This window comes from Puma concolor, chromosome E1 (genome assembly GCF_028749965.1).
Source record: "Puma concolor isolate L17-30 chromosome E1, mPumCon1.1.hap2, whole genome shotgun sequence".
NCBI classification, from domain to species: Eukaryota; Metazoa; Chordata; class Mammalia; order Carnivora; family Felidae; genus Puma; species Puma concolor.
The window spans coordinates 57,906,783-57,933,959 of NC_141680.1; the positions used below are offsets into that span (position 1 = coordinate 57,906,783).

The window sequence follows — 27,177 nt, forward strand, 5'->3', positions numbered from 1 at the left end:
GAGAGGTAGAGAGACAGAGTGCAAACGTGAAAGGGGCAGAGAGACAGGGAGAGGGAGACACAGAATTTGAAGCATGCTGCAGGCTCTGAGCTGTCAGCACAGAGCCCGACACGGGGTTCAAACTCACGAACTGTGAGATCATGACCTGAGCTGAAGTCCAGTGCTTAACTGACTGAGCCACCCAGGCACCCCTAAAAGGTTTATTTGTTTTTGAGAGACAGAGAGAGAGAGACAGAGAGAGAGAGAGAGAGAGAGAGAGAAAATGTGAGTGGAGGAGGGGCAGAGAGAGAGAGAGAGAGAGAGAGAGAGAGAGAGAGAGACAGGATTTAAAGCTGGCTCCAGGCTCTGAGCTGTCAGCACAGAGCCCAACACAGGGCTCGAACTCACAAACTGTGAGATCATGATCTGAGGCTAAGTTGGACACTCAACCAACTGAGCCACCCAGGTGCCCCAGGAGATTTTATTTTTAAGTAATCTCTACACTCAATGTGATCAAGAGTCGCATGCTCTCCTGAGTCAGCCAGGCAACCCCCAAATGTTTATTTTACACTCAGAAAATATCAGCAGCCTCTTTTTACTCCCTGGAAAATGGACATGAATGCATTCCTCATACTTCATAGTCATACCACTGGTATTAGAAACACCTCAGATGATTACCACTTCACACCTGTCAGAATGGCTAACATTAACAACTCAAGCAACAACAGATGTTTGCGAGGATGCGGAGAAAGAGGGACTCTTTCGCACTGCTGGTGGGAATGCAAGCTGGTGCAGCCACTCTGGAAAACAGTATGGAGGTTCCTCAAAAAATTAAAAATAGAACTACCCTATGATCCACCAGTTGCATTGCTAGGTATTTATCCAAAGGATACAGGTGTGCTGTTTCGACGGGGAACATGCACCCCAATGTTTATAGCAGCACTATCAACAATAGCCAAAGCTTGGACGGAGCCCAAATGCCCATCAACAGATGAATGGATAAAGAAGATGTGGTATATATATATACAATGGAGTATTAGTCGGCAATCAAAAATAATGAAATCTTGCCATTTACGACAACGTGGATGGAACTAGAGTGTATTGTGCTAAGTGAAATTAGAGAAAGACAAATATCATATGACTTCATTCATATGTGGAATTTAAGATACAAAACAGATGAGCAGAAGGGAAGTAAAAATGCTATAAAAACAGGGAGGGAGACAAAACATAAGAGACTCTTAAATATAGAGAACTGAGGGTTGCTGGAAGGGTTGTGGGTGGGGGAATGGGCTAAATGGGCAGGTGGCATTAAGGAAGACACTTGGGATTAGCACTGGGGTTTATATGTAGGGGATGAATCACTGGATTCTACTCCTTAAATCATTATTGCACTATATGCTAACTAACTTGGATGTAAATTAAAATAATAATAACCGAAAAAAGAAAAAAAACAGATCAGTGAAACTGAAACATTTGGAACATGTAGGAAGACATAGTTGGTAGGACAGTGTGGAATTTTTTGCAAAACTACATTAAATTTCATCCTCTGGATGGATGGCTGTCTTCAGAGACAAGGATCTGGATGAAATTTTGATAGCCCCGAGAGTTTTCTTCCTTGCCCAACAGTCTGTATCTCAAAAGAACAAACTATTGGGGAGACGGGATTTTCCTAACCGCTCCGTCGTCTTTTTTTTTTTTTTTTTTTTTAAACCAATTCAGACAGGCCGTTCAGCACCTCAGGGAAAGGAGCATCTTGAAATTATGTCTTGTTTTCAGATCAAATTTCTTTTCTAAATAAAAGCAACTACTACATTTCCAGGCAGAATCTCCTACGACTTATCTTTAAATTTCCAATTATCTTCAATTTGCTCAAAAAGTTTATTTGGAAATTTAGAAGCATTCCTATTTTCTTCCCTGTACGTGTATGTACTTGTGAATATGACATTTACAACAAACGACTCCTTTAAATTATTGGAGCACTTTTGAGTTTTCCATAACAAATTCTGGGATTCCCTGATTTGAGTGTCCCTTCCTGCTTTTCCATGGTGAGATAACAAACCAGTATTTGTATTTAATTAAGCAAGCCCAGCTGTCTCCATTTCACAGTTGTTTCCAGCTGCAACAATTCTGTCCACGTGCCTTTTGAGCATTTCGGGGTGGGAGTGGTGGCGACCGCCTTCGTATACAGCCCAGAGGCCCGACGGGGCTTGGACAGAGAAGCAGTTGCGACTTGCAGACCCACAAGGGAGAGAATTGCCAGAGTCTGGAAACACCGCGCGCTCGCTCGCTGGCTCCCAGACCAGGCCCTGCACTCGCCCCAGCCCGCGCATGCGCAGCCGCACTGCCGCTGCTCCCGCCGTCTCGGGGGGCCTTTTCCCTGCCCGGCGCGGGGCTGTCCGCGGCGGCGCCTGACCCGGCTGGAAGATAACTGGGTTGACAGGCTGCCCTTGACCTGTTTTCCCTGACGTGTTGTCGCCGGCAAGGAAGGGACGACACGTTTAGAGTGTGGCAGAAGGAGGATCGTGGCGGAGAGGAGAGGCCCCTACATGGGGGGTGGGGGGTTGGGGCCTGCAGGCAGCGCAGGAGGCGCTCGGGAGGGGTCCTCTCTCGCAGCCGGTGGTGAGCGGGAGGCCTGAGCTGGGAGCTTTAGCGGCTGTGGAAATTCTTGGTGGCTGAAGCGGAGCGCTATGGAGGAACTCGACGGCGAGCCGACGGTCACTGTAAGGGCGCCTGCAAAAGTGTTGCCTTCGCTGTCCGAGGAGTGTGTCTGCTTCGTCACTGCAGGCTCCCTCGAGGCTCCTTTCCCCTTCCCTCAGCTCAGTTGCCACAATTCGGAGGTCCCATTAGCAAGGTGCTTGTGTTTGGGTTGTGGTGTTCGCTAGGTGTCTACTCTTTTGTGTACTCAGAAATGCCTGGCTCGGAGGCCTCACTCCATCCCTCACCCTGTCTTGTCTTCCTCGCCTTCCCATCCCATTTTTGCCTAGCTTCTCCCGTTGGGCTAGTGCTCTAGTGAGCGGGCTCGGACCATGTAGAGCAGTTGGGGCTTTTTTTCGTCCGCAGAGCTCAGCTTCACATCGAGACACCGTGAGCTTGGTTTCTGCTTCGTGTGCCGTCCTGGCCCGAGGTTTGCTGAAAGTACATATTCTCCCCGGAGGCTTCTTGTCTTTATTGCTGTTTGCTCCCACTTCTGTCTGGACTTTGACGAGAGCATATGTCGAATGTGAATGATCTATGATGTCCATAAAGAGATTCATGGGTTTTAGGTCGCAGACACCTACCGTTCCCCCTGCCTGGGATCCTCTCTTTTTCTCTATTAGGTTTCTCTCCTCGTTTTTCAAATGCAAGAACCTGCATCCTCTTTCTCAGGAAAGCCTTCCCTTCCCTCCCTGGCTAGGTAAAATATGTTTGTCCATCATTGGCTTGTTCTGCCCCTCTTAGCTGTTGGTAAGCTATAAGCTTCACTAAACTGCAGGTTGCCTGATCTTGTATCTTTGCTTTTTAGAAAGTCGAAATGTGCCTCCAGTTTTGAGCTAAAGCCATCAGATTGCAAAGCAGTGTCTGAGAAAACCGAAAATTAAAGATGGGGGTCATTTCAAAGCTAACTGGACAAAATGAGACCTGAGATTTTAAATAGCAGTTAACGTGGGTTGTAACTCCAAAAACTTTACTGCTGTAGAGTATTAAAATTTGAAGATCTATATAAAGTACTTGAAATATTTTATATCTATCGGGAGGGACTATGTCAGTGTCTGCAGGAAGAAAAATTAGAATATCAGAGTTGCTGAAACTTCTACTTTTTTTTTCCTCCCCCAATGGAACTTTTTCTTTCTTCCTTTCTTTCAGCTTTTTTTTTTTTAAGTTTATTTATTTATTTTGAGAGAGACAGAGTACAAGTGGGGGAGGAGCAGAGAGAGATGGAGACAGAGGATCCGAAGTGGGCTCTATGCTGACTGCAGAGAGCCTGATGCAGGGCTTGAAGTCATGAACCCAACCGTGAGATCATGACCTGAGCTGAAGTCGGATGCTTAACTGACTGAGCTGTCCAGGTGCCCCTCTTTCAACTTTTTTTTTTTTTTTTTAATGTTTATTTAAGTTTGAGAGACAAAGAGCTTCAGCGTGAGTCGGGGAGAGGCAGAGAGCAAGGGAGGCAGAGGATCCAAAACAGGCTTTGCATTGACAGCAGAGAGCCTGATGCGGGGCTCGTGCTTAGAAACCATGAGATCATGACCTGAGCTGCAATCAGATGCTTAACTGATTGAGCTGCTTAGGCGCCTCTTTTCCGTTATTTTAGAGAGAGCAAGCAGGGGAGAGGGGGAGAGAGAGAAAGAGAATCTCAAACAGTCTCCACACTCAGTGTGGAACCCGATGTGGGCTCAGTCTCATGACCCCGGGATCATGACCTGAGCCGAAATCAAAAGTTGGATACTCAACCGACGCAGCCACCCAGGTGTCCCATTTGCTTATCATTAAGGCCTGTGAAGGCCAGTTAGTAATCACATTTAAAGATGTTTATGTATAGATTCAAAGTAGAGGGTAGAATAATCTTTTAGTTCTTTTTCTAGACCAGTGGTTTTATCCTTTTGTTTCAAAGATACTTAAGAAATGTAAGTTTTGGTTTTTGTTGCCTTTTTTATTTTCTTCTAAGACAAATATCTAGAAGTAGAATTGCTGGGTTATAGGGTAGATTCATATTTAGCTAAAATAAACTCATTTCTTCAAATACCATTTTTGCACCAGCAACATGTAGGTTCCAGTTGTTCCACATCCTCATCAACTCTTTGTATGGTCAGTCTTTTTATTTATTTGTTTGTTTATTTAAAAATTACATTTATTTTTGAAAGAGAGAGAGAGGGACAGAGCAAGAGCTGGGGAGGGGCAGAGAGAAAGGGAGGCACAGAATCCGAAGCAGGCTCCAGGCTCTGAGCTGTCAGCACAGAGCCCAACGTGGGGCTCGGACTCATAAAGGATCATGACCTGAGGCGAAGTCGGATGTTTAATTGAGTACCCAGGCGCCCCTGTGTGGTCAATCTTTTAAAATTTTAGCCATTGCCATTCTGGTGGGTATATAGTGGTACCTCATTATTGCTTTGATTTGTATTTCCCTAATGATGACAGATATTGAGCATCTTTTTATATGCTTATATATGAGTCATCTGTATATCTTTGGTGAAGTGGCAGTTAAAATTTTTTGCCCATTTTGTTATTGGGTTATTTTTATTAATGAATTGTAAGAGTTCTTTGTATATTCTAGATATCAAATATGTGTTTTGCAAATATTTTCTCCCAGTCTGTGGCTTGTCTTTCCATTTTCTTAACAGTGTCTTTTGAGGAGCAAAAGTTTAATGTTGACGAAGCCCCAATTTATAAATTGTTTTGTAGTTTGTACTTTTTTGTCCTCTCTTTGCTTACTTTAAGATCAAAAGGTTTTCTACTGTGCTTTTCAAGTTTTACAGATTTTGCTCTACATTTGTTTCTAACTTTTATTTTGTCTATGATGTCAGGTTTATTTTCTGCATGTGGGTACCCATTTGCCTCAGCAGCACTGTGTGTAACGTTTCCCCCTTGCCTTGCCCACTCATCCATTAAGAGTCTACTAAAACATCCTCTGTGTTTTTCTCTGCTTTGGCATTTTTCCACTTTTTTTTTTTTTTTTTTTTTACTGCCTGTTTATTGGACTTCCTCAGTAGACTGCTAGCATTTGGAGGACAGAAACTGTATTACACATTGTATTCCTAGAGCCCAGTACGGAAAAAGGCTTACTAAACATTGCTTAGTTGTTAAATGACTGCATTAGTTCTTCCTAAGAACTGAGTGCATTTGTCTTGATAACAAATTTATTGTCTGCCAAAAATATTTGTGGAGTGCCTATTTTGTGCCACGTTCTCTTCTAGGCAGTAAATGAGAATCCCGGAGTCCTTTGCCCTTGTGAGCTTTTATCTATTTACAGGGAGAGGCAATAACCATGTAGGAGAGTCATTTCAGGCACTGAGAAATGCTGTTGCAGTCAGGTGAGAGTTGATGGTGGCTTGGATTAGACTGGTAGACGTGGTAAGTGGTTGGATTCAGGCTTATTTAAGAGCAGAACAGGATTTACTGATAGATTGGACAAAGGCGGTAAGGGAAAGAGAAGAATCACAAATCAGTCCTAACAATTGGGGAAGGCTTTGCTCCAGTGGGGGGAGAATTGGAGATGAGCATCAAGAGTCCTTTATTGGTTCTTATGTTATGGATATGGCTCTATACCTAGGTTAGGTAACCTATAAAAGTGTGGATTAGGTAGTTGGATGTATGAAGCTGAGACTCAAAGGGATTGGTCTGAGTCAGAAAAATTGAGAGTCCTCATCTAAGAGATGGCACAGAAGCCATGGGATTGGAGGGCTCCTTTTAGTGAGTAACAAACACTTCAATTTCTTTATTTTTTTAAATTCCCTTTTTCTGAACTGTAGATCACTAAATTATCGTATAGTAATTGATTGTTAAGTGGCAGGCTGGGTTGAGGTGCCCGACAAAGCTCACTTGCTTATTCGGACTTTAACAGATTAGTTTGATCTCAACCACACTCAGCTGTATACATAGAGTAGCACTTAACTTTCATGAACATTGATTTCTAGGGTTATACTTGCAAATCAGTTGAAAGCAAAGCCTTTGGTAAAAGTAAGTTTCTTTGGCTTTTTTTTTTACTAGTTGATTCCAGGAGTGAATTCCAAGAAGAAGCAAATGTGTTTTGACTGGGGTCCAGGAGAGATGCTGGTGTGTGAAACCTCCTTCAACAAAAAAGGTAGGTTTTTTTTTTTTTTTTTCTTCCAGATTATCCATCTTGGCACATTTGGTGGTTTTCTTCTCTCAGATTTGACTGAGGCAAGAAACAGTTAAACTTATTTTGTACCGTTTTCACTTTTGAAACTTTAGCTATTTAAGATTTTCATTAACTTATGAGACCTGGCAGATGTTGAGTCCAGGGGAAGAAAATTAATAATCTTCCAGGTGTTAAAGGTTTCTTTTATTTATTATTATTATTTTTTAATATATTTAAGTAATCTCTACAACATACGTGGGGCTTGAACTCAACCCTGAGATCAGAAGTAGCATGTTCTACCCACTGAGTCAGCCATGCACCCTGAAATGTTTCCTGTGTATTTAAAAACTTCAAGTTTTTTCCCCTTCTTGTCCAGAATTACTAAATTCCCTTTACAGCAGCCCCTTTATTGTGAAACTGCAGATCTATGAAGACTTTGAAGTCCTTACCTTTTATTATTATGAACTTAATCGAATTCTGTAGGCTGTTGATAAAAGCACAAAGGATTTGGAGAGTGAAATGGCTCTTCCTTATTCTCTAAGTTCCATCAGGTTTTGGACATGGATCGATCTTTCTTTCTCTCTCTCTCTCTCTCTTTTTTTTTTTTTTTTTTCCTCCCTGAGAGAGCATGAGCCAGGAGGGGCAGAGAGAGAGGGAGACAGAGAATGTCAAGCAGACTCAGCACCACCAGTGCAGAGCCCCATGTGGGGCTTGAACCCACGAACTATGAGATCATGACTTGAGCCAAGATCAGTTCAACACTCAACCAATTGAGCTACCCAGGCACCCTGGATCTTCTCTCTCTCTCTCTCTCTCTTTCTCTCTTTTTTTTTTTTGGATATTCTCTTTCTGATATAGACTTTTCTAGTAAGATAAAACTAAATTTTGACATTTGATTTTGCTTTCTTTTTTTCAAGACGAGTCTTGGGAAATGCTGAAGATATTTTTGTGCAGATCTTTGACAGGTTATTCAAATGTGGAGGCTTTCTTTTAAAAAAATTTTTTTTTTCAACGTTTTTTATTTATTTTTGGGACAGAGAGAGACAGAGCATGAATGGGGGAGGGGCAGAGAGAGAGGGAGACACAGAATCGGAAACAGGCTCCAGGCTCTGAGCCATCAGCCCAGAGCCCGACGCGGGGCTCGAACTCACGGACCGCGAGATCGTGACCTGGCTGAAGTCGGACGCTTAACCGACTGCGCCACCCAGGCGCCCCCGAGGCTTTCTTTTATTATAGAGAGGAGATGGAGCTAATGAAAGTCTTAAAATTTTGGCAAATTGTGTGCAGTTCATGCAGATGTATTTATTTATTTATTTATTTAATTTATGGGAGAGTTCGAGTGCGCGAGGGGAAGAGAGAGAGGGACAGAGAGAGTGCGGAACCCAGAGCAGGGCACCAACTATGAGATCGTGCCCTGAGCTAAAGTTGGATGCTTAACCAACTGAGCCAGCCAGCCACCCCGATTTTATTTATTTTTTAAGTTTGTTTATTTATTTAGAGACAGAGAACTTGCGTGCAAGCGGGGGAGGGGCAGAGAGCGAGGGGGACAGAGGATTTGAAGCGGTCTCTGTGCTAACAGAGAGCCTAATATGGGGCTCAAACTCGTGGACTGAGATCACGACTTATGCCAGAGTCGGGCACTTAACTAACTGAGCCACCCAGCACCCCTGGTTTGTTTTTTTTTTTTTTTTTTTTTTTTTTTTTTAAAGTAGGTTCCATGCTAAGTGTGGAGCTCAGTGTGGGGCTTGAACTCATGACTCTGAGATCAAGACCTGAGCTGAGATCAAGAGTCAGACACTTAAGTGACTGAGTCACCCAGGTGCTCTGGTTGTTTTTTTAATATGGAAGCTTCACGAATTTGCATGTCATCCTTGTGCATGGGTCATGCTAATCTTCTCTGTATTGTTTGAACTTTAGTATATGTGCTGCTGAAGTGAGCACAGTTCATGCAATTTTTAAGTGATGTAGTTTTTCTTGATTTTGTAGTTAAGAATTGTCCCTGATGTTGCTAACTGTTTCTGGGATATTTTGGTATTAAAGATTTCAAGGTTGGCAGAGCTATAGAAGCTGCCAAAGGGACAGTTGCTCAGAGGAGAACCTTCTTTGAATATGTCTGTCCTCTTTTCGTACTTAATGGGAAGGCTTGTCAACATTTGATAGTTTGTCCTCAATTGTTGAAAACGTGAGGTTTACATCTCTTGCAGTCTCATCAGAGATGAGCCACTGAACATCATCATAGCTTGTTTGGGAAGCTGTTGCATAAGAAATTTCCACAAATTGGTTGTTTATATTTTATCATTATAGAGCCTTTTTATCACTGTTGCAAAATAGTTCAGTTAACTTTTGATTCTTTGCTTTAGGAGTGATGGCAGTACAAAGTGATATAAAAATTTTACTTGAATTTGAGGTTATGTAAAATTTTGTCTGTAGATTTATCATATTTTTTGAGTTGTATTTAGGCTAATAAGAAGTGAGTTTAAATTTTTTTAGTATATTTCATTTTAGTTTTTTTTTTCAACGTTTATTTATTTTTGGGACAGAGAGAGACAGAGCATGAATGGGGGAGGGGCAGAGAGAGAGGGAGACACAGAATCGGAAACAGGCTCCAGACTCCGAGCCATCAGCCCAGAGCCTGACGTGGGGCTCGAACTCACGGACCGCGAGATTGTGACCTGGCTGAAGTTGGACGCTTAACCGACTGCGCCATCCAGGCGCCCCATAATTTTTTTTTTTAGTATATTTCAACTGATGGAGGCAAAAGTTCCAAAATAAGCCAGTGAGAGGGGACCTGGCTGGCTCAGTCAGTAGAGCATGTGACTCTTGATATCAGGGTTGTGAGTTCAAGCCCCATTTTGGGCCTAGAGCTTACTTTATTTTTTTAAACATTTTATTTTTAAGTAATCTCCATACCCAGTATGGGGCTTGAACTCAGCCCCAAGATCAAGAGTTGCACACTCCACTGACTGAGCCAGCCAGGCACTCCAGGCCTAGAAGTTACATTAACAAAATAAAATAAGCCAGTCAGCTGAGGAGTGAAGTCTGAAAGTAAACATGTATATTAAATAATTCATGTGTGGATAATTGATAAATAATTCATACTTTAAAAAATGAAATCTAGCAAAGTAGCTGAAGGTGTTGTAATTAGATAACTCAATTTAAAAATTTTAGAGTTGTTATATGAGAGTAATGGTGATCAATGTTAAATTTTTCCTGTTTCAGAAAAATCAGAGACTGTGCCAGGCTGCCCCTTTATCTATATCATCCGAAAGGATATAGATGTTTACTCTCAGATCTTGAGAAAACTCTTCAATGAATCCCATGGAATCTTTGTGGGCCTCCAGAGAATTGAAGAAGAATTGACTGGAAAATCCAGAAAAGCTCAGTAAGTAGGCTGCTGGTAGGTACTGCAGTCCACAACTAAAGCGTGAAAGCCAAATGAACTGCCTCGTCCTTTTGTATGATGGATGGAGTGCCTGGAGAAATAAGGGGCTCCTGGTTCTATTTTGAGGCTTCTGTCCTGGGCAGTGGAGGTAGGTAGGGATGAAATGTCTTTCAGGGACTGTGCAAATGGCTGTTGATCGATTTGGTGGCTTGATAAACTTTTTGTTTGTTTATGTTCCTGTTTCATTTACCCTGCAAAGAAGAAAATTTAGGCCAAATAAGCACCTGAAAATCACTGAAAGAAGTCCCACTGTGGGAAGATTTTGGAAGTATCTTACTATAAAAATGAGTTTAAAAAAGTAGTTTTGTTGTATCTTTAAAGAATTATTCTCAAGGCATTTTTGGTAAGAGACCAGAAAACTATTATACTGTATATAGACTAGGGTTGTTTGAAGTGTGGTTCATGAGGTAACTGCATCAATATCAGATACTTGTTAATGGCAGATATTTGCGCCCCACCTCAGATCATAAAAATTAAAGTTTCTTGGGGTGGATCCTCAAATCTAAAATCTCCAGGTGAGTCTTAAGCACCATGGAGTGTGAGAACCTTTATGTTAGTTTTTTATCAGTGTCCCTAAACACAGTTAGAGCATGGGCAGTGTTGGTATTTGTATTGGGGGAAAAAGTTTTTCCTTCCTGTTGTGTGTCTCCTTTGTTACACACTACTGCCATATTCATTTCTTTGTTTTTTTTTTTTGTTTGTTTTAAATGTTTATTTTAGAGAGAGTGCATGCAAGTGGAGGAGGAGCAGAGAGAGAGGGAGACAGGATCTGAAACGGAGTCCTCGGTCCATTCGGACAGTAGAGAGCCCGATATATGGCTCGAACTCATGAACTGTGATGACATGACCTGAGCCAAAGTTGGACGCTGAACAGACTGAGCCACTCAGGCTCCCCTTGTTTGTTTATTTAAAAATTTTTAAATTTATTTTGAAAGAGAGAAAGCATGAGCGGGAGAGGGGCAGAGAGAAAGGGATAGACCGAATTCCAAGCAGAGTGGGGAGAGAGAGAGAATTCTAAGCAGGCTCTGCACTGTCAGTGAGATCATGACCTGAGCCAAAACCATGAGTTGGACACTGAGCCGACTGAGCCACCAGGCACCCCCATATTCACTTCTGATGCCAGATGTATGGCACCAGACAATTCTGTCACACCAGCTGGGCATCCTATAATTTTTTGTTTTTTTGTTTTTTTTTAAGTAAGCTCTATTTCCCAGTATGGGGCTTGAACTCACGACCGGAAGATAAAGAGTTGCATGCTTGGGGTGCCTGGGTGGCTCAGTTGGTTACTCATCTGACTCTTGGGATTCTGTCTCCCTCTTGCTCTGCCCCTCCCCAACTTGCTCTCTGTCTCTCTCTCTAAAAAGTCACATGCTTTACTGACACGCCTGCCAGGTCCCCTGGGTATCATATAATTTAACTCAATTTTGACCCTATCTACCTGGAGATCAGATTTCATAGGTTAAGGGCTTAGTCCCACAAGACTGTTCCCCGCTTCACATGTGAATTGCAGTTAGTGCATTCCCACATTACTTAAAGCATTTTTCTGGCCCGGCTACAAATTGGAGGTTCCTAAACCTCCTCATGTTCAATGAATTTGCTAGAGTGGCTCACAGAACTCAGGGAAACACTTAGCTTACCAGTTTATTAAAGAATATGATAAAGGATACAGATGAACAGCTAGGTGAAGAGATAAATAGGACAAGGTTTGGGAGGGTTTGGAGTACAGGAACTTCTGTCCCTGTGGAGTTTGGGTGTGTCCCCCTCCCGGTACGTGGATTTATATACCCACCTGGAAATTCTCTGAACTCCATACTAATGGGATTTTATGGAGGGAGGCATGATCAATTATTAACTCCATTTCTAGCCCCTCTCCCCTCTCCAGAGAGGTAGGGTGCAGGGCTGAAAATTTCTATTTTAATTTAATTTTAATTTTATATTTTTAAATGTTTATTTTTGAGAGAGACAGAGCACGAGCAGGAGAGGGGTGGAGTGAGAGGGAGACACAGATCTGAAGCAGGCTCCAGGCTCTAAGCTGTCAGCACAGAGCCCGACGCGGGGCTCGAACCCATGAACCGTGAGATCATGGCCTGCGCTGAAGCTGGATGCTCGACCCACTGAACCACCCACGCGCCTCTCTTTTTTTGTTTTTATTTGCTTTTGAGAAAGCGAGGAAGTGTGTGATTGGGGAAGGGGCAGAGGGAGAGGGAGAGAGAGAATCTTAGGCTCCATGCTCAGTGCAGAGCCTGACATGGAGCTCTGTCTCAACCAGGAGATCGTGACCTGAGCCTGTTGGGCTGTCTCAGGAACCAGGAGATCTTGACCTGAGCCGAGATCATGAGCCAAGATCAAGAGCTGAGATCTAGACTGACTGACAGGCCACCCTAGCACAGCAGAAGATTTCGGTCTTCTGTTGATGGCTGAGTCTTTCTTTGACCAACCCCAATCCAGGAGCTCACCCAGAATGGCCTCAATAGAACGGAAGGTGCTCCTGATGCTCTCATCACTTAGGAATTCACAAGGATTATAGAAATCTTGTGTCAGGGACTAGGATAAAGACTAGATGTTTCTTTCTTTCTTTCTTTAAAAAAAAAAACAACTTATTTTTGGGAGAGTGCAAGATGGGGAGAGGCAGAGAGAAGGGGACGGAGGATCCTTTTTTTTTTTTTTAAAGAAAGATTTTTAAGGTTGTTTATTTTTGAGAGAGTGTCTGCACACAAGTGGGGGAGGGGCAGAGAGGGAAGGAGACACAATCTGAAGTAGGCTCCAGGCTTTGAGCCCTCAGCACAGAGCCTGACAAAGGGCTTGAACTTAATGAACTGCTAGATCATGACCTGAGCCAAAGTTGGCCGCTTAACCTATTTAACCTTCCAGGCTTCCCTGTTTTAAATTTTGTTTAATGTTTCTTTTCTTTTTTTTTTTTTTTTACATGTTTATTCATTTTTGAAAGACAGGGAAAGACAGAGCACAAGCAGGGGGTGGGGTAGAGAGAGAGGGAGGGGCACAGAATCTGAAGCAGGCTCCAGGCTCTGAGCTGTCAGCACAGAGCCTGACACGGGGCTCGAACTCACGAATTGTGAGATTGTGACCTGAGCTGAAGTCGGATGTTCAACCGACTGAGCCACCCAGGTCCCCCAGTGTTTGTTTATTTCTGAGAGAGAGTAAGAGCATGAGTAGGGGAGGGGCAGAGAGACAGGGAGACACAGAATTCAAAGCAGGCTCCAGGCTGTCCACACAGAGCCTGACGTAGGGCTTGAACCTATGAACCATGAGATCATGACCTGAGCTGAAGTTGGTTGAAGACACTCAACCAACTGAGCCACCCAGGCGCCCCAGGGGGACAGAGGATCCTAAGTGGGCTCTGTGCTGACAGGTTGATAGCAGCGAGCCTGATTTGGGGGCTTGAACTCATGAACTGGGAGATCATGACCTGAGCCAAAAGTTGGACACTCAACTGACTAGGTCACCCGGCTGCCCCGATGTTTATTTCTTATAAATCACAGTATCACAGCATTTTACTTCCTCGTAAAATTTTACAAATGACTCATTCTGGAGGATACCCTAGTCAGCTTCGGGGGATGGCAAAGAGGGAGGGAAGGATAGAAGGGGAAATCGGGCGCCTGGGTGGCGCAGTCGGTTAAGCGTCCGACTTCAGCCAGGTCACGATCTCGCGGTCCGTGAGTTTGAGCCCCGCGTCAGGCTCTGGGCTGATGGCTCAGAGCCTGGAGCCTGTTTCCGATTCTGTGTCTCCCTCTCTCTCTGCCCCTCCCCCGTTCATTCTCTTTCTCTCTCTGTCCCAAAAATAAATAAACGTTGAAAAAAAAAAAATTAAAAAAAAAAAAAGAAGGGGAAATCACTGGTTTCAAGAGGCTCTGGTAACAGAATATTGGTGACTCAAACATCATTATTCTAAGAGAAAAACATGTCGAAGGTCCTGTAATTCCTGGAAGGCAGGGAACTTGTCTTATTTATGTGGGCCCTCTGTTCCCACATACCCTTGCACGTTTATAAAGTACGTGCTCTAAGGGCATCTGGGTGGCTCAGACAGAATCAAGAGTCAGCATTCAACTCTTGATTTCGGCTCAGGTCTTGATCTCATGATATGTGAGATCAGTATGTGAGATTGAGCCCTGTGCTGTCAGTGCAGAGCCTGCTTGGGATTCTCTCTCTTCCTCTCTCTATGCCCCTCCCCCTTGCTCTCTCTCAAAATAAGTAAACATAAAAAAATAAAATATATGCTCTAAAATGTTGAACGAATGAATGAATGCCATCCTAATGGTGGGATGATAGCTCCTGTTCTGTGTATCGGGGTTAGCATATCACCTTATTTTTTTGGCTGAATTATTTATCTGGACCTGAATCTTGGCAGTGAAAGGGGATGTGGGGTAGTGAGGATTGGGTGAGGGAATACGTGCAGATTGCTTTACCTCCTGCCAGTCTTGTTGTAGGTCATATGCAGAATGTTGCTATTCTTTTTTTGATTTAATTCCAAGATAATTAACATACAGTGTTATGTTATTTTCAGGTGTGCAATATAGTGATTTAACAATTCTATATGTTCTAAAAAATATGGAACACTTCACAAATTTGAATGTCATCCTTGCTCAGGGGCCATGCCAGTCTTCTCTGTATTGTTCCAATATTAGTATATGTGCTACTGAAGTAAGCATGCTGTTCATTTTTAAATGGAACGAATAGGTGGTCTTTAGGTCTCTTCTTCTAGAACTGTTTTTGTTGCTAAGGACTGCATCTTGGTAACTAAACCAGTTACTTTCTTGTGGATGTTTGTTATGTTTTGTCATTTTCTTTTTTTTTTTAATGTTTATTTATTTTGAAAGAGCGTGCATGCATGTGTGCTCACAGGAAGGGCAGAGAGAGGGAGAGAGAGAATCCTAAGCAGGCTCGGTGCTGTCAGTATAGAGCCCAATGTGGGGCTGGATCTCATGAGCCATGAGATCATGACCTGAGCTTAACCGAATGAGCCACCCAGGCGCCCCGTCACTTCCTTTTTTAAAAAGACTTTATCTTGAAGTAATTTTGGACTTACAGAAAAGGTACAAGAATAATGGATTACTGCATATCCTTCATCTGGCTTTATAATGTTAATATCTATATGTTACCATATTACTGTCACTTAAACCAGGAAACTTAAACATCAATGCAGTATGCTTGAAGACTTCATTTGAATTTCACCAGTTTTTACACTAATGTCCTTTTTTTCTCTTCTGTGACTGAGGTTGCATTTAATTTTTTTCCCATAGTCTTCTTTATGACTTTGACACTTTTGAAAAATATTGGCCAGTTATTTTGGTGCTGTCCCTCCATTTGGGTTTGTCTGTTTTCTCATGATTAGACAAAGGTTATGTATCGTTTTTGAGATAATGCATTTTTAGTAAGAATACCACAGAACTGGTATGATGTGTCTTCAGTACATCATTATGGGGTTTATCATGTTGAAGTTTTATTACTGAGTTTATTGACCTTCATCACTTGGTTAATGTGGTTTCTACTGGGTTTCTCCACTGTAAAATTACCATCTTTCCTTTGTAACTAATGGGTATTTGGAGGAGAAACTTTGAGATTATGCAAATTCTATTTCTCTTTAAATTTTCAACCATTATTTTTAGTGTCTATCAGTAGATCTCATTTGCAACAATTAATATCACTATGGATTTGGGGATATTTATTTATTTAAAATAATTTTTTTATGTTTTTATTTTATTTTTGAGAGAGAGACACAGTGAAAGCGGGGGAGGGGCAGAGAGAGATGGAGATAGAATCTGAAGCAGGCTCCAGGCTCTGAGCTGTCAGCGCAGAGCTCAACGCAGGGCTCAAACTCCCGGACTGCAAGATCATGACCTGAGCTGAAGTCGGACGCCTAACTGACTGAACCACCCAGGCGCCCCTCCGGGATATTTTTTGTACTCAATGGGTTATCTTATATGTTACTTATTTTGATGCTAAAGGTGTTCCAGCTTAGGCCGTTAGGAACTCCTTCAGGTTGGCTCCTGTATTTGAGCAAGCACTTATCTTCTATTGCAGACTTCCTTGCTTTTTGTCACTACAAGATGCTCCATGTTCCTGGTGTATGTCATTTCATTTTTGTAGATTGGTCCGAGTGAGTAAGAACTACCGATCAGTCATAAGAGCCTGTATGGAGGAAATGCACCAGGCTGCAAGTAAGGATTTTGTGTGTGTACATGTTACAGTAATTGAAATGTTTGTCAGTACTGCAAGGTAAAGTCTATTTGACTTTACAGTTCAAAAATCTTACTTTCCCATCTTACGTAACCTAGTATTTTGGCAATCGTCTTGAGTACGTTTTTCAAGTTAGAACATATTGAGTTGACAGGTGTGAGACTAACGGCCAAATTAAAGATCTTTGAAAATCATATTCCCAGTTCTTTTACTTTCACAATTTAAAGTCACCATAACCTTGAGAGCCATGTGATTTCTGGGTGCTGAGTAAAGTCTTTTATAACATGATGGTCTCTGTTCTGTTGCAGTTGAAAGTGTTGCTTGTAACTTAAGGGCATTGGGTTTACAAATCATTGATCTGCAACAAAGAGATATGAAGCACTTTTTAAAAACTTACAGTGAAAATTGGTAGTCATTAGAGGAAATAGGCACAAGCAAAGAACCTTGTATATGAAGCTATAACTATGAGACTAAAAGTTTCATTGCTTACTTCAAAATGTTTTGTGTTTTGTTAGTTGCTGCTAAAGATCCAGCCAGTGGTCGCCAGTTCAGCAGCCAGGTAGGGGCGCCGCCTGCCTTTGTTGTCCTGGCACTGTTATGTCCTTCTGCATCCTCAGCACCCACCTGGGGTGGCTTCGCAGTCATTGTTATGTACAAGTCTTTCTTCTTACCAGGTAGACAGGCAACTCCTTGGGGGCGGTAAGGATCATCTTGAACTTCTTGGTGCCCCCTTCAAGGCATAATGCATTGGAACACAAGGGTGTGCCTGATAAGTACTTGTATGAATTTACAATTCTTATGGGGAAATATCAGTCCTAACCACATTGTGTCACCTGAGGTAGTGAACTGAGCTTTTGGAACCACTGCTTATTTTTATAAGCTGGACTCAGCTCGTGACCCAGCATTTTTACTGAGTTGTTTATTTTGTTGGAGCTGGAAGCTGGCTGAAAGAATTCTCTTTCTTTGGTAGAATCTTGATAGTGTTCAAGCTCAGTAGTGAGTAGGGATTGGTGCAGCAAAGCATTTTCTCTGAATAAGGTCGTCTGTGTTTTTGTATGAAAGGATGGTGGGGAAGGGGACTGAATATTTCCTAGGGCAGGGTCCATACCTGACTTATTTTTGGGTCTTATATTAGGTTTGCTTTTTAGTAGACTTTCTTAAACTTTAGTCCCTTGAATACCACCTTTATGATTTTTGGTATATCTGTAGAATTCTTAATATTATTTACTGAATAAATTTTTCTAAAAATCATCTTCCATTTTACTCAGAGCCTCTTTCTAAATCCTAATATTCATCAAGACCATGGGCGGGATGGGCTAATTATATTTTTCTATAACGCACATTAAACTAAAATGAGAACTATTAAAAAAAAACAATGTTAGTCTGCGTACCATCCCCTAAAATTCTCTCACTGAATTCCCTGTGGGAAATCCTGTGGGATTTCCATAGGAATATTCAGTAAATGTTGGGTTAATAATAATAATCATGTGCTTCATTCCTTTGCTCTGAGAGCAAATATCAGGAATGTTTTCAGTTACAGCCTTGTCTCCATTTCTTCCTTAGGTCTCCATTTTGTCAGCAATGGAGCTTATTTGGAATCTTTGTGAGATTCTTTTTATTGAAGTAGCCCCAGGTGAGCATGGAATCATCCCTTCCCAACATCAAAGGTGTCTACCTTTCCTGCATGTCATGATGAGAGTTTAATTGCCCAGAATGCTCTTTTCATCACTCTCCATCAACGTAACCATCAGAAAGTTGTACGTAACACCCAAAGAAGCCTGCCATTTTGTCACCTCTTAGAAAATGCCTCCTGCAAACCTAAAACGTTAGGCTGGTGGCCCCTGAAAAACACCAGTAAAACATGTTAAACTGCTGTATGACAGGGGTGGTCAGTATTTATGTTGTGGACTGGTCAAGCTTATGAAAGTTTTAGGAGAAGTCAGGGGAGGGGCATGGAATGGGTTCTCCCTCCTAGGCTCAGAAGGAGCCAACTCTGCTTACTCCTTGATCTCAGACTTCTGGCCTCCAGAAGTGTGAAATAATAAAGGTCTGTTGTTGAAAAATTTAAAAGAAAGAGAAACTTTTAAGGATGTGAGGGATTATATGGTGGGAGGCAAAGTCACTTGGAGAATTCTGTCACCAGTGATTGGGGCAGGGGCAGCCCTACACGTGAACTGTCCATTCTGAATTATTGCATGTTCTTGAACCAAATTGTGGGCGGTACGGTATCCTTGCTCTCTGTGGAGGTGCTGCAGGCTTTTTTTTTTTTTTTTTTTTTTTTTTATCTCTTGATAGTTCATGTTTGCTGTTACCCATAAATGAGTGTTAGTAATCTCTGTAGTCATAGCTTTTTACTCCCATTCCTGCTAAAGTCCTGAGCAACTTGAAATGAAAATTAGTTGTTTCTATGTTTACTGCCTCCAGTATATCTTGAGGGCTGTTGCTGTATTTCTGTCATTGTTGCTTACCTAGCACCTAATCAGTACCAGTCCCTAAGTGGCTGTTCCTTACCTGGCCATTGCACACTGCATCGTTGTGAAGAATTGGGGGTGCAAGTGGTGAGATTCAGCCCTATCAAAGATTCAGTGAAAGGTGGAGCTGCCTGGCTCAGAGGAAGTATTCCTAAAGGTCCATTTGTCAGCCCAGTCCTTTATTCAGGACCATATGTGTGCCCACCTATGAGGGATAAACCACTTCTCCATAGTTCTCTTCTCTGCCCTATACTTTCTGTCCGTACTGTGGGAAAGTGGAATTTGCTACAGATGAAGCTGAGGTTTGTGTGTGACAAGAGTCTTTCCTCCTAGCCGGCCCTCTCCTCCTCCACCTCCTTGACTGGGTCCGACTGCATGTATGTGAGGTGGACAGTTTGTTGGCAGATGTCCTGGGCAGTGAGAATCCAAGCAAGCATGAGAGCTTCTGGAACTTGGTAAGGACCTCATGCAGGTTGGGCCTTCCTGACTTTCACCTCACAGTGTTTTCCCAGTATTCATAGGCAGGCCTGAGGGTTGCCTGCTGAGCCTGCTCACACTCAGACTGGCTTTTGGGTCTGTGATTATGGAGATGCTCTTGGATCTTTGCTTCCCTGATCCACAGAAGAGTTTAGAACTAAGTTGTTGTGTAAAAAAAAAGTAATGCTTTGTAGGCTTTCTGGTGAGCAGGGAAATTTAGTTTCTTTTTGAATCTAAGGAAGAGAAGAGAAGATGGGGTAATACAAACCTGATTGATAGGGGCTGGGGGTGGGAGCTTAATGTAAATAAGCATGAAGGGTTTTGAGGTGATAGAAATGTTATAAAACTGGATTGTAATGATGGTGCACAACTCTGTAAACTTACTACTTAAATAGGTGAATGTTGGTGGTGTGTAAATTATAGGTCCATACAACTATTAAAGATTGATGATCCTGAAGTCATTTTGGATTATCAGTTTGGGAGTCAACAGGTCTCAGGGGCGCCTGGGTGGCTCAGTTGGTTAAGTGTCCCAACTTTGGCTCAGGTCATGATCTCGTGGTTCGTGAGTTCGAGCTCCATATTGGGCTCTGCACTGACAGTACAGAGCCTGCATGGAATTCTCTCTCTTCTCTCTCTCTGCCTCTCACCCACTCGCACTTTCTCTCTCTCTCAAGATAAATAAAAACTTAAAAAAAACAACAACCGTGAAGAAGGTCAGCATGTCTCTTGGTGTTGTGTATGTGTATGTACGTATGTATGTATGTATGTATGTATTCTGTGCCTATGAAAGCAATGCTTTTTTCCATTTACCTTTCCTGACTTGTGACCCATTTGGGAGGGCCTGGGGAGAAGATTGCAGTTGACCTGAATAATGGAAGGTTGATTAAACTTATAAAATATGGAATTCAGGTAAAGAATTGTTGCCTTTGAGACAGGAAATCTTGGGCCCAGATTTTGAGTCTCTGATTCATTCACTGAATATTTATCAAGCACTCCTGTTTGCAAGGCACTGGGGAAAACAACTATGACCAAAGTGGGCAAAGATTCCTGCTCTTCTGAGTCTTACATCTTGGGTGGGGAGACAGAAAATAAATACAGAAACAAGTAAAATATGTAGCATGCCTCACAGTGAAGCCCAGTGGTATGGAGAGCAGGGGAGTCCGGGAAGGCCACCCTCATGAGGTGATATGGGAGGAGGGGCGCTGGGCCAAAGGAGGGGAAAGAGCATTGCCGGCAGTGAGACCTGCAAGTGCTCTGACCTGGAGGCACAGTGGGACGAGGAGCAGAGGGAGCAAGGGCTGGAGTTGGGGAGGTAAGGGCAGAGAGCCAAAGGGCCAGATCATAGGGCCCCCTGGACTGTCCTAGGACTTTAGCTTTGAGAGAGGCTGTAGAGCAGAGTGGTAGGAACATGGTCTGTGGTGCCAAACTGCCTGGGTTAGCGTCCCAGCTCTGCCTCTAACTAGCTGTGGGGTCTTGAATGAGTTATTTAACTGCCGTTAGTTTCTTCTGTGCAACAGGGATAGTGATCAGATCATGTTTAAGATCATGTAATGATGAAATTAAAGCACATAAATGTGTGTAAGCTGGTTGATAGACACAGAGCTCCTGTTTTACCTTGGAGTCAGATGGGGTGAGGGGGGCTTTGGAGAGCTGAGCAAAGGTACACCGTGATCTGATGTAGGTTTTCAAGGCTCTCTGGCTGCCCTACTGAGGACGGAGCAAGGGCAGAAGCAGAGACCAGTCTAGAGGCTATGGTACTAAACCAGGCAAAGATGTTGGGGACTTGGACAAGTGTAGGAGCTGAGCAGAGGAGGTCGTGAGAATTGATTAGATTCTGGTGCAGCTTACAGATACAGTTGGTGAGATTTGCTAATAGATTGGATGTGCGTGCGTGTGTGTGTAAGAAGAGAAGGTAGGATGATCAGGTTGGTGAGTTGGAGGCATCTGGGTGTTTACTTTTAGACATGCTATGTTTAAGATGCCTATAAAATCCAAGTGGAGACACTGACTAAGGCTGTAAGATATACAAGTCTGGAATCCAGAGAAGGAAGTCCAGGTTAGAGAAATTGGGGATTTGTCAGCATATATATCCTTGGCTTTTTTCAGCATGACTTAGTAAGGGAGAATGTTACTATGTATGTTTTACATATATACTTGTGTGTATATTACTGTTGATTGTCATTATTCATAACGGTTAGGGTCTGTAAAGTTGCCTGGAACATTGTATTACTGATTACTGTAATATAGGGTTCTTCTGGCCCCTGATCATGTTTTGTCAGCTGATCAGTATGTAACCTCGTGTTATATATGTTTTTGTTTAAAAAGATACCTTATTAAACATATATTATTGATTCCTGGGGTGCCTAGGTGGCTCAGTCGGTTTAGCGTTCAACTTCGGCTCAGGTCACGATCTCACAGTTTGTGGGTTCGAGCCCTGCGTGAGGCTCTGTGCTGACAGCTCAGAGCCTGGAGCCTGCTGTGTCTCCCTCTCTCTCTCTGACCCTCACCTGCTTGCACTCTGTCTCTCAAAAATAAGTGGATATTAAAAGAAATTTTTAATATATATCACTGACTCCTTAACATTGAACTCATGGCTAAAAGCCTTGTAATGCATACCTGAATGAAGCTTATCTGACATGTATTTTCTCCCTATCGGCCTTCATTAACACTTAAAAACACTGTATAGGGGCGCCTGGGTGGCTCAGTCGGTTGAGCGTCGGACTTCTACTCAGGTCACAATCTCGCAGTCCGTGAGTTCAAGCCCCGCGTCGGGCTCTGTGCTGACAGCTCGGAGCCTGGAACCTGCTTCCGATTCTGTGTCTCCCTCTCTCTGCCCCTCCCCTGTTCATGCTCTGTCTCTCTCTGTCTCAAAAATAAATAAACGTTAAAAAAAATAAAAAATAAATAAAATAGGGGCGCCTGGGTGGCGCAGTCGGTTAAGCGTCCGACTTCAGCCAGGTCACGATCTCGCAGTCCGTGAGTTCGAGCCCCGCGTCGGGCTCTGGGCTGATGGCTCGGAGCCTGGAGCCTGTTTCCGATTCTGTGTCTTCCTCTCTCTCTGCCCCTCCCCCGTTCATGCTCTGTCTCTCTCTGTCCCAAAAATAAATAAACGTTGAAAAAAAAAAATAAAAAAATTAAAACACTGTATAGCACTTCAGCACTATGCTCAGGGGCTCAGGAAAAAGCACAGACATACAGGGGAGCCTGGGTGGCTCAGTCGTTAAGCATCTGACTCTTGGTTTCTGCTCAGGTCATGATCTTACTATGATTCATGAGTTTGAGCCCCACATTGGGCTCTGCACTCCCAGCACAGAGCCTGCTTAGGATTCTCTCTCTCTCTCTCTCTCTCTCTCTCTCTCTCTCTCCCTCTCTCTCCCCTTCTCTCTCTCTCTCTCTCTCTCTCTCTCCCCTTCTCTCTCTCTCTCTCTCTCTCTCTCTCTCTCTCTCTCTCTCTCTCTCTCTCTCTCTCTCTGCCCCTCCCGCACTCATACTGTCTCTCTTTCAAAATAAATAAACTTAAAAAAAAAAAAAAAGACTGAAAAAAATATACAAAAAAAGTGGTACTAAATAGATCCTGGAAAAGATACTTGTTTAGTGTGAGTTGATACAAGAAGGTAGAGCACCACCTATTTAACCTCAGCTGCAAATGTGCATATCAAGTGACTTAAATTTTTTGCCATTCTACACATGTCCACAAGTAATGGTGAAAGTACATCATATAATGATTTGGGGGTTACAAGTAGGCAAATTCAGAAACATGAAATCTATGAATAAACAGGATTGACTATATTGAGTGTATGCATCTGTGCATCTATTTATTTGAACTGAAACTTATGAATCAATTTTTATTTGAAAGATTAAACTGAAACTTATAAATCAATCTTATTTATACTCTGCCATTTTCTGTTTTATTCATTAAGTAAATTCTACATCTAACGTGGGTCTTGAACTCGTGACTCCAAGATCAAGAATCATATGCTCTACTGACTGAGCCAGCTAGGCGCCCTTATTTCATTTTTTCTTCAAAGTTGATTTATTTTGAGAGATAGCAGGGACAGGGGAGGGGGCAGAGAGAGAGGGAAAGAAAGAGAATCCCAAGCAGGCTCTGCGCTGTCAGAGCGGATCCTGTCGCGGAGCTTGATTCCCATGAACCACGAGATCATAACCTGAGCCAAAATCAAGAGTTGGATGCTTAACCTACTGAGCCACCCAGGTGCCCCCTCCCCCCCCCCGATCATTTATTTTTAAAATGTTGGTTGCAGTGGTGCCTGGATGGCTCAGTCAATTAAGCCTCTGACTTTGGTTCTGGTCATGATCTCACATTTCGTGAGTTCGATCCCCGCTTCTCGCTATTTCTGTCCCTCGCTCACTTGTGCCCTCTCGAAAAATAAAAATTAAATAAGTATAAGATATAAGATAAATATTGTTTAAAAATTTTAAAAAAGGGGGCGCCTGGGTGGCTCAGTTGGTTGAGCATCTGAGTTCGGCTCAGGTCATGTTCTCACGGTTCATGGGTTCGAGCCCCGTGTTAGGCTCTGTGCTGACAGCTTGGAGCCTGGAGCCTGCTTCAGATTCTGTGTCTCCCTCTCTATCTGTTCCTCCCCTGCTCATGCTCTGTCTTTCTGTCTCTCTCTCTCGAAAATGAATAAAGATTAAAAAAAATTTTTTTTAAGATATAAAATAAACAACAGGGCGCCTGGGTGGCGCAGTCGGTTAAGCGTCCGACTTCAGCCAGGTCACGATCTCGTGGTCCGTGAGTTCGAGCCCCGCGTCGGGCTCTGGGCTGATGGCTCGGAGCCTGGAGCCTGTTTCCGATTCTGTGTCTCCCTCTCTCTCTGCCCCTCCCCCGTTCATGCTCTGTCTCTCTCTGTCTCTCTCTGTCCCAAAAATAAATGTTGAAAAAAAAAATTTAAGATATAAAATAAACAATAAAATATATAATGTATAAAAAGTATGTTGGTTGCAATCTGTGATGGGTTACAACATGCAGTTTGAAAAGTATGGTTTAGGTTAAAACCATGAGACTAGATGAGCTAGATTACCTCTGGAGGAAAGGAACCATCATACTTCCCCAATGTAGGAAGTTAAAATGTGGATCGAGGAGACTGACTTCCAGGCCTTACTTGAATGCTTATGTTCTTGGTGTCCTCCCAGGTGACCATCTTGGTGCTACAGGGCCGGCTGGATGAGGCCCGGCAGATGCTCTCCAAAGAAGCCGACGTCAGCCCCACCTCTGCGGGCATGTGCCGAATTCTGGGGGACCTGATGAGGACAATGCCTGTTCTCAGTGTATGTGGGAGAAGACCTGCTCTGTTGGGCCATGAGATATGGGTTTGTTCACTAAGCACAAGGGGTCACTCATTGTGAGTGGCAGTGGCATCTCACTGTGTCTTTCCCCTTAGCCTGGAAACACCCAGACGCTGACAGAGCTGGAGCTGAAGTGGCAGCACTGGCATGAGGAATGTGAGCGTCATCTCCAGGATGGCACGTTCGCCTCCAGTCCTCACCTGGAGTCTCTCTGCAAGGTCTGTGGGAAGGAAGTTCAGGTTGGGGTCCAAGTTGGAGCTGTAGTTCCAGTGCAGCAATAGCAGGAACATGATGGACAGGGCTGTCCATCATCTCTGTCATGAAGGAGAGAGCTTTCAGACCAAATGCTCTACTTGAGATTAGGAGAGTTAATAGAGAAGTTGCCCCTGGAACTAAAGGAAAATGTCTCTCTCCTTAGATCATGCTGGGAGATGAAGCTGCCTTGTTGGAGCAAAAGGAACTTCTGAATAACTGGTATCATTTCCTAGTGACCCGGCTCCTGTACTCTCATCCCACAGTAAAACCCATTGACCTGCACTTCTATGCCCAGGTGAGCCTGAGCTTTAAGGAGTGGGAGGAAGGAGTAGGAATCATGGGGGTAGGTCATTTTCAGTGTGTGGCCTCTTTGAGTTGAACCTCCCTGGAGAACAGGAAAGGTCTTTCCTTTTGCACCCCCTTTTTTTTAAGTTTATCTTTTTTTAGTAATCTCTACCTCCACCTTGGGGCTCAGACTCATGACCTCAGAGATCAAGAGTTGCGTGCTCTTGTGACTGAGCCAGCCAGGCTCAATCAATTAGTTGAGCAAGAGACAGCATGTATGCATGAGCAGGGTAGGGGCAGAGGGAGAGAGAGAATCTTAAGCAGGCTCCACGCTCAGTGCAGGGGCCAATGCAGGGCTCAATTCCAAGACCCTGACATCGTGACCTGAACCAAAATCAAGAGTTGAATGTTCAACCAACTGAGCCATCCAGGTGCCCTTCTTTATTTTTTAAGTCATCTGTCCCCAACATGGGGCTCAAAGCATGACCCCAGAGGTGAAGAGTTGCATGCTCTTCCAACTGAGCTAGCTCAGCATCCCCTACTTTGGCCCTTTTTGAGGGACCCATCATCCTTCTCCAGGGTTCCCTACACAGAAGCCCTACCTGCCCCCTTGAGTCTCTGCTTACATCTGGGAATTGAGTTGGTCACCACCTTTCCACAGTCCAGCCTTGACCTGTTTCTGGGAGGAGAGAGCAGCCCAGAACCCTTGGACAACATCTTGATGGCGGCCTTTGAGTTTGACATCCACCAAGTGATCAAGGAGTGCAGGTAGGACCTGCTACACCCCCACCATTCTGTCTTGAGGTGTGCAGTTCAGCGGCATTAAGTGTATTCCCAGTGTTGTGCAACCATCACTACCATTCTTTTTTTAAGTTTCGTTTTACTTTGACAGACCATGCGCAAGTGCACAGGAAAGCAGGGGAGAGGGAGGGAGAGAGAATCCTAAGCAGGCTCCACACTATCAGTGCAGATCCCAATGCAGGGCTGGAACTCAAGAACTGTGAATCAAGACACTTAACCGATGAGCCACCCAGGCGCCCCTCCACCATCCTTTTTTTTTTTTTTAATTTTTTTTTTTTCCAACGTTTATTTATTTTTGGGACAGAGAGAGACAGAGCATGAACGGGGGAGGGGCAGAGAGAGAGGGAGACACAGAATCGGAAACAGGCTCCAGGCTCAGCCATCAGCCCAGAGCCCGACGCGGGGCTCGAACTCACGGACCGCGAGATCGTGACCTGGCTGAAGTCGGACGCTTAACCGACTGCGCCACCCAGGCGCCCCGGCCACCATCCTTTTTTAGAATGTCTTGTTCCTTCTCACTGGTGTCTTAACTTTCTTCCCACAGACATGCTCTTCTCCTAGGCCACATGTAGGTAGATCCTGGCTTCTCTCTGGACAAGCTTGGGGACCTTCCTAAGGCTTGGGGGCTACTGTATTTACAGCAGTTTTCATTTTAGGGATGTTTACTTGAACAACATTGCAGTAAGTTACTTTGGTATTTAAAATCCATTAAAAAGCCAGCAGACCTATTTCTTGGAACCTGCTGGATATGCATACCACCTTAAGGGACAGTACTTCTCATTAGTTTCCCTCTCTAGTGAGCCAAGGGCTACCACACCAGCAAAGTGCTGGTTGAGTCTGTTTAGAGCAGGGATTCTACACCACCCCTCTCCTCAAAAGGGTATCTTGTCGTCACATTGAACCTTCAGCAAGGCTGGAAAAGGAGTATCAGACATAATGAATCACAGGTAAAGCTTACTAGGAGTTTCCATACATAGGAAGTCAGATACAATTTATCTTCCCTTCTTGTGCATCCTGGACAAGTGGGTATTGAATTGAAGACTCCCGGAAGGGAGAGAGTTGGGAACTATAGCAGATGACCTTGCTCAACTATCAAATTCACTGATCTCGACTGGATAATTTTTAATAGATTTGGGCAGTGGGAAGGGATCCTTTCCTGCTATGCTCCT

General features: G+C 43.5%; 1 protein-coding gene and 2 non-coding genes across 4 annotated transcripts in view; 1 reads left to right on the plus strand and 2 right to left on the minus strand.

Annotated features, from left to right (window-relative positions):
- Positions 1 to 2,539: 2,539 nt before the first annotated feature.
- Positions 2,540 to 27,177, plus strand: part of NUP85 (nucleoporin 85) — a 37,856-nt gene continuing 13,218 nt past the window's right edge. Inside the window, exons 1-11 of one of the 2 annotated variants that reach the window (XM_086688023.1) lie at positions 2,540 to 2,699; positions 6,664 to 6,757; positions 9,995 to 10,157; positions 16,257 to 16,393; positions 16,928 to 16,971; positions 17,976 to 18,045; positions 19,217 to 19,338; positions 24,515 to 24,649; positions 24,763 to 24,885; positions 25,086 to 25,217; positions 25,869 to 25,975. In XM_086688023.1, the coding sequence (XP_086544149.1) occupies positions 2,667 to 2,699; positions 6,664 to 6,757; positions 9,995 to 10,157; positions 16,257 to 16,393; positions 16,928 to 16,971; positions 17,976 to 18,045; positions 19,217 to 19,338; positions 24,515 to 24,649; positions 24,763 to 24,885; positions 25,086 to 25,217; positions 25,869 to 25,975 (1,160 nt within the window). In that variant the 5' untranslated portion in view covers positions 2,540 to 2,666. The remainder of the gene's footprint in view (positions 2,700 to 6,663; positions 6,758 to 9,994; positions 10,158 to 16,256; positions 16,394 to 16,927; positions 16,972 to 17,975; positions 18,046 to 19,216; positions 19,339 to 24,514; positions 24,650 to 24,762; positions 24,886 to 25,085; positions 25,218 to 25,868; positions 25,976 to 27,177) is intronic. The other variant, XM_025927582.2, reaches the window with a different exon arrangement.
- Positions 8,611 to 8,716, minus strand: LOC112864719 (U6 spliceosomal RNA). The gene has a single exon (XR_003223991.2). It is a non-coding gene; the product is annotated as a U6 spliceosomal RNA (small nuclear RNA).
- On the minus strand, positions 14,778 to 14,884 carry LOC112864739 (U6 spliceosomal RNA). The gene has a single exon (XR_003224007.1). It is a non-coding gene; the product is annotated as a U6 spliceosomal RNA (small nuclear RNA).